The sequence below is a fragment of the Leopardus geoffroyi genome, chromosome A1 (genome assembly GCF_018350155.1).
Source record: "Leopardus geoffroyi isolate Oge1 chromosome A1, O.geoffroyi_Oge1_pat1.0, whole genome shotgun sequence".
In the NCBI taxonomy this organism is placed as follows: Eukaryota; Metazoa; Chordata; class Mammalia; order Carnivora; family Felidae; genus Leopardus; species Leopardus geoffroyi.
Window position 1 is genome coordinate 212,128,892 of NC_059326.1, and position 18,116 is coordinate 212,147,007.

At 42.2% G+C, this 18,116-nt stretch overlaps 1 protein-coding gene across 3 annotated transcripts in view; it reads left to right on the forward strand.

Annotated features, from left to right (window-relative positions):
* Nucleotides 1-18,116, forward strand: part of ADAMTS12 (ADAM metallopeptidase with thrombospondin type 1 motif 12) — a 336,805-nt gene that overhangs the window by 6,530 nt on the left and 312,159 nt on the right. For all 3 annotated transcript variants that reach the window (XM_045440828.1, XM_045440822.1, XM_045440815.1), the window contains exon 2: nt 1,473-1,834. In XM_045440828.1, the coding sequence (XP_045296784.1) occupies nt 1,473-1,834 (362 nt within the window). The remainder of the gene's footprint in view (nt 1-1,472; nt 1,835-18,116) is intronic.

Here is an 18,116-nt window from a genome sequence, read left to right on the forward strand (position 1 = left end):
TGCAATTAGAAGCAATGGGTCTGGATTTTTTACCCCTAAACATTGAGACTATTTATTAGTACCTAAGAGTGAAAACCCTGTGCTCTGCCCATATTTCATCCAAGGCAGAAGTGAACAATTTCACAAAGTGTGTTTGAAGGCAGTTGTCTGGCAGGGGGAGGGTGGGGTGGGGTGGGGGGAGGCTGTTTTATAAATGTATTCCATGAAGCCCAGTTCTTATAATGAACCAGCCACAAACATACTCCCTGATACAGCAACACGTTACAAGCCAGGCTGCCACGTGCAAGGTTCTAGGCTCCAAAGGCTTTGGGAATAAAGTGCGATGAACAAAAGGCCTTGTAAAATGAGACCATTCTGGGAGCTACAGGAAGTAAGGCCTTGGGTGAGGGTCCAAAGGAGGGAGAAAGAACTTCAACCAGGGACTTTAAGTGAAAGAAGAGGGGGAACTGGAGTTGAGACTTAAAACATACATGGGAATGCACAGAGTATTGGTAGAAAGTGCAAAAGACACTGTAGCTGGGGCGGTAATACGAACAAAGCAACGCAAGCTAGAAAGTGCAAGAGATCCATCTAGGAGGTGGCTAGTGGAATTTGTTTCTCTCTCTCTTCCTCCCTTGCTCCTTTTCTTTTCTTTTCTTTCCTTTTTTTCCCTCTAAAGCAGAAAATTAGTTATTTTACTAAGTGGCTGCTGGTTTGCTGGAAGTAGCCTGTAATCCCGAGTGATGATTAGCCCCTGCTAGAGAGACTCCTTGTTATTCTCAGACATCAGAATGAAGAGGAGGGGGCGGGGACTTCAAACACAAACGAGTCAAAAGGCGTGTGTCCCTGTGTGTGGCAGAGACGAGTGTTCCCGTCTAGCATTTTTTAAAGAGGCAGGGTTCATCTTACCCTTTTATTTTGTGCGTTTTGTAAAAATAAAAATAAACATCCAAGTTTCTTTAAGCAGCCTTTGCTACGTTGCAGAACACTTAGGCTGCAACGGGTGTGAAGTTTGTCAGAGTGTGTATGGTGGGTTAGCTGTTTTTTCATTTTCCCTCTAACCTGAGTTAATGGGAAGTTCCTGAGGCGTTTAAGCTCTTGGTAATAAACAGCCAAGCTCTGTGATTTGTACTAATGAACTCAAGCCTTGAAATATTCCTTATACTGACCTTGCCCCTTTCCTAACAGTACTCATGCATTAATTCTCATTTTAATCTGTCTCCCGCAAAGCATCTGCCATCCAGAGCTGTGCCTTTGTGTTGGTGCAGACTGCCACGTGTCGTCAAGCAGGGGCCCCGAGTCAATTTGAGTTGTTCAGGGAATTTACTGTTGACAGTACATGCGTGGTAGACACAATCTGTAAACTTCAAGTCAGCAGTGGTACTTTGCAATCCGCGAGCTGAAGTCTAAGTTCCAAATAGCAGAGCATTCACCTTGCCACAGACTCATCAGGGAATTCCCTCGGTTTTATTTTTTGTGTCCTTTTCTTTCAGCGCATTTTGTCAAGGCCCTGCCAGAATATCACGTGGTGGCTCCTGTCCGCGTAGATGCCAGTGGGCATTTTCTATCACATGGCCTGCGCCATCCCATCACCAGCGACAGGAGGAAGAGAGATTTGGATGGCCCAGAGGATCGGGTGTACTATAGAATTTCCCACGAGGAGAAGGACCTGTTCTTCAACTTGTCAGTCAATCAGGGATTTCTTTCCAAAAGCTATATCGTGGAGAGGAGATACGGAAATCTTTCCCGTGTTAAGATGGTGGCTTCCTCGGCACCCCCCTGCCATCTCAGGGGCACAGTTCTGCAACAGGGCACCAGAATCGGGGTTGCAGCACTCAGTGCCTGCCAGGGACTGGTGAGTGCCCGGGTCCATCACCTACCTCCCTTGTCTGTCCCCAGGCCCCTATAGTGTCGTCCTGCATGTCCAGCACCAGCGGGTTCACAGACACATTCAGCACATGCACATTGAACACTTGTGATGAGTATGGTCCAGGCTGCCAAATGGCCTGGGGAGAAATGCAGAAAATCACATAAAAAGTGGATTGATCTGGGAGGTATGGAGAGTCAAGGCACTGAGGGTTCAGAGCAGGGAGGGTTCAACCGGGAACAGCATGGGAGGAGGGGAGGATTGGAGGTGGGTCTTCAGTCTCTGCGGGCTCGGAGGGTATTGTGACTGACTGGCTTGCCGGCCCTTTGGAGTTAGGAAAACCTGAATTTGGACTGAGAGGCTTACCAGTGGTGAGTAGCTGCTATGGCATAATGGCTGACTATGTGTACTTCGTAATCAGATTCGGTGTGGGAAGTTAGGCAGTCTGTTTATCCCTTTGTGCCTTTGTTTGCTCATTTGTAAAGTGGAGATAATGACAGTACCCAACTCATAGAAAAAGGGTTGGCAAAGTATGGCCCACAGACCAAATCTGGACTGCCTCTTGTTTTTTATTTTTTCTTTATTTTTTATTTTTATTTTTATTTTTTTTAAATTTTCTTTAACGTTTATTTATTTTTGAGACACAGAGAGACAGAGCATGAACGGGGGAGGGGCAGAGAGAGAGGGAGACACAGAATCGGAAACAGGCTCCAGGCTCCGAGCCATCAGCCCAGAGCCCGATGTGGGGCTCGAACCCACAGACCGCGAGATCGTGACCTGAGTTGAAGTCGGACGCTTAACCGACGAGCCACCCAGGTGCCCCTGCCTCTTGTTTTTTATAAATAAAGTTTTATGGGAACACAGATAAGCTCATGTGTTTATACTGTGTATGGCTGCTTTCAAACTACAACAGCAGAGCTCAGTAGTTGGGATAAGGACTGTATGGCCCACGAGGCCCAAAAGTTGCAATTGCTCTCTGACTTTTACAGAAAAAATTTACCGGCCCCTATGGTACAGTATTGTGAGAATGAAATGAATTTATATATATATATATATATATATATATATATATATATATATATATATATATAAAGCTTAGAAGAACGCTTGGTAAATAATATAGTCAATGGATGTTGGCTGTCATTTTCATTTTTTTTTTTTTTTTTTTTTATGTTTCCAATATGCCAAGTACTGGAATGTGTCGTTTATGAGGTGGTTTATTTACATTGTCCTCTTCTGCCCCCCAACCCCCCATCTTTGTTATTTTTCTAGATGATGAAGCTTGGAGAAGTTGAATAACTTTATTGGGCAGTTATTTTGAGCCTGAGTCCTTCTACCCCTTACCAGGCACCCCCCAATCCTCTCATCTCCCCTAGTTTTGGGGAACCACTAATCTACTTTCTGTCTCTGTTGCCTGCGTATTTAAAATCCTTGGTTTAATAAGCTTATCAGGAGATTCTGATGCTCACTAAAGTTTAAGAAGCACTGGCCCTGATCGAACATTAGGATCGACCCAGGAGCTTTTAAAAAGTACCCGTTCCCACCCCTCTTCCCAGATGTTCTGATTTACCTGGTCTGAGGGTGAAGCGCAGATATCAGTATTTTTTTAAAGCTCCCAAGAAAATTCTAATGTGTGGTAAATGTTGACAGCCAATGAATTAGTGTGAGCAGGTATTAATTAGCAACATTAGTCAATATTACTCTAAAGTGGCAGCTCTTCCCAAGTAAATCTAACATGCAGCCAGGGCTGAGAACTGCTGCTCTCAATTGCCCCCTCTTTTCCTCTTGTGCTTTCTAAGGGAGATTGCACACTGGTTAGCATTATGTCAGGCTTGGAAACAGAATGCTGGGAGCTTTTCAATTTCAAATGGCCCCAGGGAACAGAGCAAAGTACCATGTGGGCATTTTCAGATTCAGATTCCAGATTCATTCTAAGTACAGGAGCACAAAGAAGCAAATATTAACTAATGGACTAATGTGGTAGCCAGGATGATGGAAACTTTTAGATTCAAATCACTAAATGATTTTGTCAGAAGAACCAATCTACTGGGATTAGTTTTGAGCCTTTCACACAGAACTGAACAGTTAATGATAGTTATAAAACAAGCCGTAAAATCCAAATGAGTTTCTTTCCTTTCTGTGAGCATACAAACTGGCTGGCTTCAAGTTCATTTGCTCGTGTGCCATCATCGTCAGTGCTTCTCATCAAAAGGATAGTGGTTGGCCTTGTGTCTGGTTTCCCCTGATCACTTGTCTGGGATCTGACCTCTGGGATATTTATTTTCATTTTCACCAAAACAGGACCCCACACTCAAATTCACAGGATGGCAGGCTTAGGATGTATATTGGCTTTTAAGCCCCTCACCATTCCTAAGGACAGAGGTGGCATTTGGGAAAGCTTTCTGAGGAAGAAAACACTGTCATGTAGAACAAGACATGAGCTTTTCCTTCCTCTGGCTCAGGGCTGGCATATTCTTTGCTTTAGATATAGCCATCGTAATGCTGGAGGCTGTGTTCTCTTAGAGTTGCCTAAAATTTAAGGTCTATTTAGTGTCCCTTGGAGCAGGCTCAGATGGTTGCGGACTGAAGACCCAAGAAAGGTCACTCATGACAGGGTGTGGGATGGCCTCCTTCCTCCGTTTAATACCTTCCACACACTTCTGGTCCCCATCCTCTTGGGAGCTGCTCTCAGACAGTCAGCCCATGTCCTGCCCAGCAGCCCCTCCTTGGTCATCTTTAACATTCTCACCACCCTCTCTCTCCTCTGAAGTCTTTATAACCTTAAAGTTACAGAATTTTTTTTTTTTGAACAGTTTAGTTGATTTGTTCCATTCTAAGTTTTTTGATGGAGAGACTGTGTTGTTTAATCAATTAGACTTAGAATTGATCCTCAGTGGGAGTCATTACCTGTGAGAATTCCAGTGGGGTGGTTTTGGATTTGCTATTGCCAGGGACCCTATCGGATTTGCTCCAGGCTACTTTGTTGTTAGTATTTCGGCTGAGATTTTCTGCAAAATGTTATCCTGCACATTTGTGTATGATATGGGACTGGGGTTCAGATTCTTCATGGGTACCCCACCTCCACCGAGGGCTCAGTCTAGGCTTCCAGATACCTGAGTCAGTAAATATTTGTAACGTTTTTATTTTAATAAATATTTTAAATTTTTGTTCACAGTCAGGGACAGTATTTCTCAGCTCAGGCTTTATTAAAGTGAATATGGTTTTTGGCTCTATCCTAAACCCTAACCTCAATTCCCACCCCTACTGGAGAATTAGATCCTGACCCGAATCCAAATAGCTCTCTTTCTCAGGGGCCACTCAGCTTCAACTCCCCCTCAACTCTCTTTCCTTTTCCCTTTTGGCACCTTGAGATTTTCTTTCTTGATCTGAGCTCAACGATGGATTACAATTTTCAAAGAGGTTTTCTTAGTTTTTTTTTTTTTTTTTAGTTAAACTTTTTATTTTGAGATTGTTGTGGATTCATATGCAGTTGTAAGAACGAATACTGAGAGATCCCATGTACCCTTGACTCAGTCCCTCCCAATGGTAGCATCTTACAGAATTACTGCACAGTATCATAGGCAGCAGTTTGACATTGATATAGTCAAGATGCACAACATTTCTATCACAAACAGTTCCTCATGTTGTCCTTTTACAGCCGTACCCATTTCCTTCCTGCCTCTCTCCCCTCCTTATGTGTACATTTTGTATCTAAGTCATAATCCATTCTGAGTAAATTTTTGTATAAGATGTGAGACTTAGGTAGAGGTTCATTCTCTCTCTTCTTTTCTTGTGGCCTATGAGTGTCTAACTGCTCCAGCACCATTTGTTTTAAAAAGGCTAACTTCCCTCCTTTGAATTGTTTCTACGTTTGTGAAATTCATTTGGAGATATTTTTGTGAGTCTGAGTTTTGTGTTCTATTTCATCAATAGAATCTTTATTGCTATAGCTATATAAGTAGTCTGGAAATCTAGTAGACTGATTCCTAACATTTTATTTTTTCCCAAAATTGTGTTTGTAATTCTAGTTCCTTTGCCTTTCCATATAAATTTTAGAATAGTCTGACCACAAAAATTTGCTGAGATTTTGGTAGGAATTGTATAAACTCATATATGAACTCGTAGAATTGACGTTTGTTACAGTTAGTCCAGTCGATGAACAGGATAAGTTTCTTCCACTTCTTCCCATGAGACCTATCCAGGTTGACTGGTTGGAGTAAAAGGTCCGCGATGCTTGGTTTTCTCTCCTTCCCAAGGTGAGAATTCTATAGCTCCTTAGAAGGGATTCTAAATCTCACTCTGATGGCATTTCTCACCAGGAAGTCTCCCAGACATTGTCCTCGAATGTATCACCCATTAGTTGGGCTGTCCTTATGGACCAGCGGGCTTATCCCACCTATAGGGTAGTTAGCGTGAATAGAGAATGAGGCTGTTAAACGAACTGTAATAATTGCTTTGTATTTTTTTAATTTACTTTTCTGGGTCAGAGAATTTATTTGGGGAAAAATTAGTGAAACCGTTTTTGCAAATCTGTTCCCTTTGTTTGTTTACTCATATTTATTCTTTTTTTTTTTAATTTTTTTTTTCAACGTTTATTTATTTTTGGGACAGAGAGAGACAGAGCATGAACGGGGGAGGGGCAGAGAGAGAGGGAGACACAGAATCGGAAACAGGCTCCAGGCTCTGAGCCATCAGCCCAGAGCCCGACGCGGGGCTCAAACTCACGGACCGCGAGATCGTGACCTGGCTGAAGTCGGACGCTTAACCGACTGCGCCACCCAGGCGCCCCTCTCATATTTATTCTTGAAGTATTCTGGTTTGGAGAGTTTTTTGATTCTTAATCAGATAGAATGATAGTTTCTTCTGCGCTGAGCCTCACTGTCTCCCCCACTGCTGAAAGATGGCGCCTGGCGGGATGACCACATTTTATTCACAGGTGAGATTCTGCTTATTGATTCAGAGCACGTTTGGAGAAGAGTCTTCTGTGCTGTGACCTAAGTTTCTATGCCTCATTAGTATGATCTATGATTTCTTTTCAGTTTGAAGAATTCTAGTGTCTAAACACTGTTTATAGGTTTTCAAGTGTCCAACCTGTCTCAAAAGTTGTAGCAAGAACCTTCATTTCAGTGACTGCCTTAACCCCCTTGCAAACTATTCCTACACAAAAACATGGATAATTACGTTAGTCAGCCCTGCCTATTTCAAGCTGTTGTAGATAACAGCTCTAAGTACTTTTGAAAAGTATCCAGTTCTCTTGTTGGCTTAGTAAGAGTAACGGAATCTCTTCACCTACCTTGTTGGGGCACCTCATTAAAACTGCTCTAGTCAGGTCATCAGTGAACTTTGTGTTGCCAGTGGGTGCCTCTCTGTTTTCACTGTACTTATGTTTCAGCACCGTTTGACACAATTTCTATTTTTATGTATTTTTTTCTCTTGGCGTAAGTGGTACCGCATTATTATGGTTTTACTCCTACCTATCACCCTGAGAGTTCTGTCTCAACATCCTTTGTTTCTTTCCATATCTTTACTAGAGTGTCCCAGGGCTTTGTCTGTAGCTCCCTCTTCTCTAATTTCATCCTCTATTAGGTGATCCTGACCAGTCCCAAATGCTGTCTACTCCTCTGTCAGTTTATCTGACCATCTGTCCTTCTGTTCATTCATTATCTATCATTATCATCTATCTAATCATCTATTTGTATAATTATCTATTGTATCTATCTATCTCTATCTATCTATCTATTGTCATCTAGCTCTATCTCTGTACATGTATGTGAATAACTACTAAATTTATGTATCTAACTCTGATATTTCCTTGCAACTCCAACTGTGTTTGCCATTTCCACATGTATGCCAGATAGGAATCTCAAATTTGACATGTTCATAGCAATACTCTTGATTCCCTCCTCCTTCCATTTCCCCATTGTTGTACGTGTCAACTTTATTCTTTCAGTTGTTCAGCCAAAACCCATGGACTCATCCTATGGTTGACTCATCTCTTTCTCTCCCACTCTGTATTTATTCTTATCAGCAAATCCTGTCAGCTCTTCTTTCAAACTATGTGCAGAATCTACCCCTCTTATCACTTCCACATTCTCAGCAGGGGTAGTTTTGTCCTATAGGGGACATTTGGCAATGTCTGGAGATATTTTTGGCTGTCACAATTGGGGAAGGGATGACTACTTCGGGCTTCTGGTAAGTAAAGGCCAGTGATGTTGGAAACTTTCTACAAACCACAGAATGACCCTCCCCGACAAAGGATTGTATGGTACAAAATGTCAATAGTTTCAAGGTTGAGAAACTCTGCCCCAGTTCTAGTCACCACTGAATTGACCTCCCAAGTGGTTCCTCCACTTCCTCTCAATTCCCTGCAAGCCATTTCTCACGTAGTGGCCAGATTGGACTTCTAAACACATTTCTAGAGCAGTGCACTCTACTGCTTAAAATCTCTACTTATTTCCCATCATAGCAGAATAAAATCCGAATGTCTTGTCTTAGCTTCCAATATCCCTCTGGCCTGATCACTGTCTACCTCCCTGGCCTCCTGCCCCATCACCTTGCCCTCCAGCCACAATGACCTTTCTGTCTTCAAATGTACCAAGCACACTCTGGCCTCATCGCCTTTGCATTCATGTTCCCTCTGCCTAGAACACTCTTCCCTCAGATTTCTACTTAGCTGCTCCTTCTTGTCGTTTAGATCCCAGCTTATGATCTTCCCTGACCACTGAATCTAAAGTAGAAACCTCCAGTATTCTACCACATTGCCCATTTTACTTTTAAAAAGAACCTATGATACCTGATGTTTTCTTTTATTTTTTGCTTAACTTTTCTTTTCCTCACTCTGTCTTGTTCACACATGTTTAACTATGTTAGATGGTAAACCTTCAGTGAATACTGGCTGAATGGATGGATGTGTTTGTTTCAGCATTTAGCCTTTTACTGCCCCAAGTTTTTGTAGACCTCCCCCAGGCTGTGGCTTCACAATGAGATTATATTTCCTCAATTACCCAAACAATGACTTGAACACCATCTATTGACTTCTATGGTACAGTCTGCTTAAATGGTCCCTAAATCACTTCTAGTGGGTTCCCAGGGCACTGGCTCATTGTGGCAGTGTAATGTTGCTCTGCTGTATGGCCCTCTTGGGTTCATCACCCTAAGAGCATTGTGACTGCCACTATCATGTTGACTTTGGGAAGAGGACACTGTTATCAACTTTGCTATTCTCTTCTGAGCCTGGGTCGAGGCCTTTTCTTAGTTCTGTAAAGCACATCAGATTCCAAACTGTAATTATCAGTAAGACTTTTTGGAAAGTTTGCATATAAAGGGAAGGAAGGTATGATACAAATAACAACTTAAAACTTCTCTTCACCTTGGGTGTGCTGAGTGTAGGCTGAGTTTCAAAAGGGTCTCTAACCAAGCACTTGGCCTTTTGATACGTAGCAAAGATCACCCCACCAGCAATCTCCTTGCAAAAGGGTGCACTGAAACAGAATTCTTTACTGAGTCCTGGGCCCAATCATGAAGCCTCTGAGAAAGGAGGAAAATTTCCCCACCCCAGGCTGAGTCTCATCTTTGTTTCTCGTGCTTCTTCTCAGGTGTTTCCTGCAAGGAATAGCTACTTGCTTCATGGGCAACCCCAATCTAAAGCAGCTGGACCCCACAGGGTAGTTGGTACATAGTAAACCCCACAAAAGTGCCCTATCAAGGGGAGTGTGGAGGCCTGAAATCCAGATCAGGCTCTGCCAACTGAACCAAATCCCAGTTTCAAGATGAAAAGAGGGTTTGTTATAAACCCTTTGCCCAAAGTGGAGCATCTTTTTGTAATTTGTCTACCTAGATGGGTGCCGTTTAAAATTCATCTGTCTGAAAGGGACACCTTTTAAAATTTCATCTGTCTCTCTTGCACACCTTCTTGCAATTTGCATACATGTGTGCTACTGCAATAGTCACGGAGCCCCTTCCCCACTGGATTTGGCCTGGCTCTGTGGCTCCCGGATGACAGTCACATGGGGACACAGTCATCCATCACCAGCATGTTTCCCAAAGCCTAAGGTACTCGGTTTCTTGCAACAGGATGGAGAGGTGGGGAGTTTATGTGCATTAATAACAGATCCTTTTCCATTGAGGTATCGCAAATCTCGACCAGTGCTTTTCCCCAATCTCTCCTTCAGTTCAAGGTGAAGAACAGTCTGTGTCTAATTCCTGAAACTATTGGGCTCTTTGTTTCTGATCTGCAGTGAACAACTGCTTGAGCTGGAAGACAAGGGAGGAGGCCTTTTCAAGAGGAGAGAGTTAACATAAATGCTCAGATCTTACCAGGCTGTCTAGAGAAAAACAATTTCTCCCATACAAATGCACAAATTATAGTGAAACGTTTCTGTTGAAACATATGCCCAATAGCGATTCTGAAGGCATCCTTCTGTTTCCTTGTTTAGCTATCTTTACATTGAGGTGAAGAGAATTTTAATTTTTGTCATCCAAACAAACGGAAGGTATGCTCCAAAAAGAAATTGAATCTTAGGATGTAGGACAGTAGGAAGCTTTGGAATTGTCTTCCAGCTTCTACTAGAAAGATACCAGTTTTTGCTGGGATAGGCTGTTACATCATTGTAACTTTGTAAACGTTGTTAGATTCTAATTTCCCCAAATCCTAGAATTAAGTGTTCTCGTGTTTTGCTGTGTGAATGCTGTAAATGAGATCAGTGGCATTTAAAACTCTGTGCTCTATGATGGTGCCTCCATTGAGAGAGGGGTGCGCTTCACTCCACATTACTCCCTTAAAGGCAGTTCAGTTCTTGGCCCAGATGGAAAGTTCTGCCAGTTCCTTTTCCACACAAGCAAATAACATAACCATCTCTGCCCTCTTGTTCTTGAACTCCAGCTGCAGCCCAGGGTGATGTAGCTGACGAATGAAATCCACTGGCAGAACTCTGTGGGAAAACTCCCAGAGTGGCTTCTGGCCTTGCTTCCTGATCTGGAACTTTGTGGCTCCTTTGCCGAAAACAGTCGTTTGAGTTGTGGGATGCCTGTGTGTCAGGTTTTGGTGCTCCTCGCCAGGAGGGAGGGAAAGTAATGCTCTGTGTGTAATGCCCGAAGTTCCAAAACCTCCCACAAAAGACCACCAGAGTCATAAGTCAAAGCCAAGTGGCAAGGGTCGTTTATTGCAGGTTCGAACCTGGACCTCTGCGCACTCGTTGCCGGAGACGCTAAGAGGTTTCGATCAGGGTTGGTACAGCGTTTTTATAGACAGGGACAAACAGCATAGGTGAGGTTTCAAATTATGAGGGGCCTGATTAGTCGATTTTAAAGTACGGACATTTGTGGTTTTCTGATTGGGCGTCCTTTGTCTGTCCTTTGGCGGGAAGGCTTTGTCCGTTACTTGTGGTGGGAGGGAAAAAGGGGGAAGGAGATAGGTGAGGAATGTGCTAAGCAAGCAGGTTTACAGAAGCGAGAAACGCCGGTTAGTTTATGTACAACCACTTATTCCATTATATATCAGACTACCTTTAAGAAGGTTTACAACCCATTCTACTACACAGCGGGTTACATTCAGGAAAGGTCTCACAATGCTCATAGCAAACAGCAAGCAAAACAGACTTCTCAGCAATTGTATTTCTTATCAAAGATCCATAATAAGCAGAAAAGAGAACCTAGCTTTAAACTAAGGTAGGGCTGTCATTTGGATTGTTCCTTTCATGTGTATCCCCTAACTCTGCTCCCAGGCTGAGGAATTCCTTGTGACCCCTGACGTTTGGGGGTTGCCTGGTCAGACCCATGATTACTCAGATGTGAGACTTTGGAACTGGCTGGCGGGAGATTTGTCCCTATCGGTGCTTTGTGTTACAGGCTCATAAACATGAGCGTTATTTTCTCCCCTCCTCTTTTTTCATCTTTCCACTTCCTTTTCAATTTGGCAGGTTCATCTTGTGAGTTCCCAGCATGATGGATTGGAAATGAGAGAGAGAACTGAAGAACGTATACTTCAAGAAGCAGCATTGTTTTCTTTCTTTGCTGGATCTTGAATTAGGGACCTTCTCTGTGGGCCAGGTATAGGTCAGGAGAAGGAGTGACCCTCATCTTATGGGAGATAAGAGGCCAGACCTCTGTTTGTTATTGGGTTAATTACTTGACTTATGGGTCCACACAAATACAGATACAGATGTCACTCCCTTCTCCTGTATATCTCTTCTCTGAAGTCTTTATTTTGAACCTCATTTCTGTTTTCATTACAGACACTGAAGATTGGGTGTCCGGAGTTTCCCACTTGATGTTCATAGGTTAATATTTCTCTTCTTTTTTGATCGTGTACGAGTCACAGGTCCAGGAAGCTTAAATATTAGCTTTCAGAAAGCTCTAGTTCCTTTCAAAAACATCTCCATTGACTAACAGATATTAATAAGATCTTTGAAAAATGAGAAAATAGGAGGCCTGGGTTTTAGGTTTTGTAACTGAAAAACGTTTTACTTGCTTGTTGGAGATGGTTTTTCAGTGTGACATAACTAATTTGTTTTTGGCCGGACGGTCTGTGTTAGAGAGCCATAGCAGGTCTGTGGAGACTTGGCATGTTTTTCATACAGAGCAGTCCCACTGGATTTGGGAGTCAGAGGAGCTGGGCTCAAGTCCTAGTTCAATACTAACTAACGATGTGATGTTAGTTGAGATCCTTTGCCTTTTTGGGTCTGTTAGTTGAGTGGATCGGGTCCTTGCTACTAAATGTGTGGCCCATGGACCGTCAGAATGTGCATCACCCGGGAACTTGTTAGTAATGCAGATTCTCAGAGCCTACACCCTGACTTGCTGAATCAGACCTACATTTTAATAAGAGCCCCAGGTAATTTGTATGTGCATTAAAAGTTGACAGGCATTGACTCACCAAACCCAGAGATACTAGTTCTGTTTGAGTTCACCCTTTTACATATTGCATCCTTCCTGCAAATTGTTGGCCCAAATATCTAGTGAAGCTTAGAAACAGTAGGGGGGGGGGGGGATGCTGTTGTTCTAATCAATGTTGATGGATAGAAGGGTGGAAGAGGAATCTTAGAAAATGCGATTCAAAAAAAGACCGAAAAGATACATGAGACCTGGGAGCCAAATGAGGCAGGTGATGGTGGCCAGATATACTCTCCATCATCCTTTGCTACTCTTCTGACTTCCACAGCATTTAGCTCTATTAGAACCCTTGTCCTTGACATGAACAGCTCTTACCAGGACAGCTTTCAGTCGTTCTCAGGTTATTTGATCTCATCTCTGGTGAGTATGCTAAGCAATAATCTTTTGTTTTGGTGTCTTCATCTAAGCTGTTGAGAAGAGGCTTTCTGGGCCCTCCAAAAGCTAGGAGGGACAATAACAACCAATACATTTAGACTTTCATTTCCACTCCCAAGGGGATGGAGCCTGGTTGATGCTAAGTTTGGGTTAAGAACAAGGAAACCTTAATGTTTATAAATATTCCCTTAAGAGACTGTGAGTGTGGAGTTTTCCAGGATGTTCAGGAAAGTCTAGGAATAAAAGGGCAATGGCAAAGCAAAGATGGGGCTTTCCTCTCAGCCCTAGGAGGACACTATCCATGCAGAGAGGACCACTTATGTCAGTGCACCCCACAGTCAACAGGGACAGGAGCCCCGGCCTCCACTCCTGGTCCAGACCACTTACTTCCATTAAGTTCTATATCCTTGACTAAATACACTGGGGTTTTAGAGAAGCTGTACATATGCTTCTCTTTCTACTCCCCACAAACCATCTGGTAACACCGCAGTTGTCCCGTTCCCCTTCTTCAGTGATTACACTTGGTTTTTTGCTTTTAAGACTTTTCAAAATAGTCAAACACGGAAAATCTTCCTCTAAACACACACGTTACAAAAATACGATCTTCTGAGATTTCCCAATAGTGTATGTTGTTGTATTTATTTCCCTCCTTGAGGCATTTGAAGTATTCATTGAAAGAAAAAGACTTTCAGGGGCACCTGATCGGTTTGGTTGGTTAAGCGTCTGCCTCTTGGTTTCAGCTCAGGTCATGGCCTCGCGGTTCATGAGTTCGAGGCTCGAGTGGGGCTGTATGCTAGCAGCTCAGAGCCTGCTTGGGATTCTCTGTCTCCTCTCTCTCTGCCCCTCCCCCACTTGCTTGTGCTTGCTCTCTTTCTCAAAATAAATAAACGAAAAAAAAGAAGTGACTTTCATACCCCAGCGTGTCCTATACCAGACCCACTGTCTCTAATTCAGTCTCATTCCCACTTACACATTCCTTCAGGGCTCCTCAGCGAAATTGCCTGGGAGGCAATAAGCTATTCTGAGAAACAGATTTGTCAGAGTTTTACAGTGTGCCATACTGAATGGTCCCATTTGGTGTCATTGATTCCCCTCGTCACCAGTCCACCCTCCCCTCACCACCGCCACCCTGTTTGCGGACAGATTTTTCTCTGGAAATTTTTTCCTCACTTGGTTTCTGCTTTGGCCCTAGAGAATGAGTCACACAGTTTAAAAATGCACAGCTTCCACAGTCTCTGACTGGGTCATCAGATATCGCATCTTTCTTCCAAGCAGCACCCCCTTCTTCCTGCAAGTCTTGTTTTCTGTTGTTTTGTTTTGTTCTTTTTTAAGTTGCAGCTGCATTTTTCTCTTTCTAATCCCCCAACATTCTCAGCTTATCTCTGATGACTGATTCCCCCCACTGTGGCGGTGGATTTTCTAGGCTTTCTCTTTGGCTGTCCTTTCTTTTCTTGCTTTTGCTGCATTTTGGTTACTTTTACTATTTTTTTTGTTTTTTAGCATATGTGCAGCAGAAACACAAAAAGTTCAGTTGTTAGCTAAAATGAGGCTTATATAATGTACAAGTTATTTAACTTACAAAGCAGATATATTTAACTTATTTAATTTTATATTATATATATTTTAGAATACATATTTAAAAAAATTTTTAATGTTTATTTTTGAGAGAGAGAGAGAGACAGAGCATGAGCGGGGAAGGGCACAGAGAGAGGGAGACACAGAATCTGAAGCAGCTCCAGACTCTGAGCTGTCAGCACAGGGCCCGAAGTGGGGCTTGAACTCACGAACCATGTGATCATGACCTGAACTGAAGCCGGAGGCTTAACCAACTGAGCCACCCAGGTGCCCCTATAATCCATATTTTATATTATGTTACATATTACTTTTCAGTTAACTTATATAATTTACATAAGTTATATCTCTCATATATAATACATAGTATATATATTAATTTAATTAAAGTACATGAAATTCTATCTCACATATAGCATATATTAAATTATATGTCTTATCTTGGGTCGCCTGGCTGGCTCAGTCAGAAGAACATGCAATTCTTGGTATTGGGGTCATGAGTTTGAACCCCATGTTGGGTTTGAACCCCATGTTGGGTATATTTATTTATTTACAAATAAATAAATAAATAAATAAATAAATAAACTTTAAAAAATATATGTCTTATCTCCTTTCCAATCTCTGTGCAGCTTGATAGAGAAAGAATAGTGGGAATAGGCTGCTCACAGCAGAACTTCCAGATAAGAGAGAGTTTATTGCAGGGGCAGGAGCAGTGTGTGTGTGTGTGTGTGTGTGTGTGTGTGTGTGCGCGCGCGCGCGCGCGCGGACGTTAGGAGTGGGGGAGGGGGTTAGCTAATACAGAATAAGTCCACAGAAAGGGGTTTTTATATGAAGCTATGTTGCAAAAGAAATGGCTGAAATCACAGTTATAATTATAGTTAAATGTGTCAAAACATCCTTGACCCTCATTCATTTGAAATTGCATCGGAGCAGACAGCACATCTGAGTTTGGATGATGGATGGGAGGCAAGCATCCAGTCTCCTTTCAGTGAGTATTCTTTTCTCTCTGGAAGGTTGTGAAGGCAGTAATGACCATGGCAGATGACCAAGGAAAGGATTTGCGATCCACTGATAAATGCTTTACATCCTTTCTCTGGAAAGGATTTGTTCTTTTACTAGTTAATTCTATTTACATTAAACTGTTTTAATAGAGAGATACAAGTTTGATAAGGAGGCTTTTCTTCCTTTTTACTCTAATCTCTAGGCCAGTCCCCTGAGATTTAGGCTTTTATTAATCAAAAGTGCTGGGTCTGGAGTTGAGAGACCTGTGCTTTATGTCTGACCTCCCCTGGCTCGCAGGAGCCCCAAGTTCCTTCACACCTGTGGTCCCAGCTTCCTCACCTGTGAAATGAAGGGTGAGCAGTTTCTACTGTCTCATCAAACTCAGGCACTCTGACACTGTGACTAATCTGTGGCCAAGGCACGTGCCGTCATATGGCAATGTGTGCAAAAATGGGATGATGATGATGATGATGATGAGTCATGGCTAGGTAAAAACCTCTCTTTTGAAAATTGAATCTGAAAAATGAAAAATCAAAAATGTGACAGTGAGAAAGACTGTTCTAGCCCAAGTTGTGCAGGGGGTGGGTACTGACGTATTCTGTGCTAGGGAAATGGTGGCAGAAGGAGGATGCTGATGTCAGAGCCTTTCTTGTGATAATTTTCCCTGGAAATTTCCCAGGGTCATCTTGATGAGAGGCATGTAGTGTTTACAGCCTGGTGGGCTCTTGAATTGGATAGACTTTGGTCATAAGCTCTGTAACTTTGGGCAGATTTTCTCTTAGATTGTAAATAGCGACTTACCTAATAATACTGTTTTTATTGGTTGGCTGTGAGGACTCAATAAAATATTGAGTGTGTAACACTGTTTTGCACAGAGTATATGTTCAAGAAACTATGTATATGTAGCTCTTATTATTATTGTTATAATTAATTAATTAATTAATTAATTGTTATTGATACATAATTATTATTAATGTTACTACTGCAATTGCTGAATAACTAGAGGGTTCAGTCCTCCAGAAAATATCTCCTCCAATGTTCAAGTAAATAGTTTCATATATTCACATTTATCTGCAGTGCCAGAGAATTAACATTTACTTTATCATTCACCATTTAGTCTTTTGGACGAAATAAGTTAACATTTCAATTATTTCTTTTTTCTTAATCACATTTTTCTACTAAGGTAGAAAAATGCTTGGCCATTTAAAGTTTTCACTCTTTCTCTCCCCATGTTCACCTTTTATTACTGATCCAGGGGAAGAAAAAATAATCTAGAGCACAAATCACCATAGGAGAGGACTCCAGATTTCCCCCTCCATTTTTTTTTTTTTCCAACGTTTATTTATTTTTGGGACAGAGAGAGACAGAGCATGAACGGGGGAGGGGCAGAGAGAGAGGGAGACACAGAATCGGAAGCAGGCTCCAGGCTCTGAGCCATCAGCCCAGAGCCCGACGCGGGGCTCGAACTCACGGACCGCGAGATCGTGACCTGGCTGAAGTCGGACGCTTAACCGACTGCGCCACCCAGGCGCCCCTTCCCCTCCATTTATAATGTTTTTTAAAGCAGGTAATCCATTTACATGCTGCAACATTTTAAAGATGCAACTTATGTCTGTCCCTAGACTCCCAACTCACCTTTTCAGAAAACTCCTCTGCCTAGGCTTCAACGGTATTATTATGGATATTTTTGTATGTGGTGACATATACATAGCAAAAACTAACCATTTTAAAGTGTGAAGTTCAGTGGCATTAAGTACATTGACATTCTTGTGCAACCATTATCACCAGAACTTTTCCAGCTTCCCAAATTCTGTCCCAATTAAACAGTAAGTCCCCATTCGCTTCTTCCCCTCAGCTCCTGGCAACCCCCATTTCACTCTATGTCTTACTAAATGTGACTACGTACCTCGTGTAAGTGGAATCGTGTGGTACTTGTTCTTTGGTGACTGGCTTATTTCAGTTAGCATAATATCTTCAGGGTTCAACCATGTTACACCAAGTGTCAGAATTTTCTTTTTTTTCCCTCTCGGGTTTTATTGAGATATAATTGGTATACAAAAAAAAAAAATCCTGCACATAATTAATGTGTACAGTTTGGTGAGTTTGGAGATATGTATATACTCATGTAACCATTACCACAATCCAGGTCATAAACATATCTGTCACCTCCAAAAGTTTCCTTGTGCCCATTTTTCTTTCTTCCTTTTCCTTTTCTTTCCTTCTTTCTTTCTTCCTTTCTTTGTCTTTCTTTCTTTCTTTCTTTCTTTCTTTCTTTCTTTCTTGTGGTAAGAACATTTGACATGAGACTTATCCTCTTCAATTTTTAACTATATGACACCTTACTGTTAACTACAGGCACTATGGGCACATCAGATCTCTGGAACTTACTCCTCTTGTATCACTGTAACTTTACACCCATTGAACAGTTGCC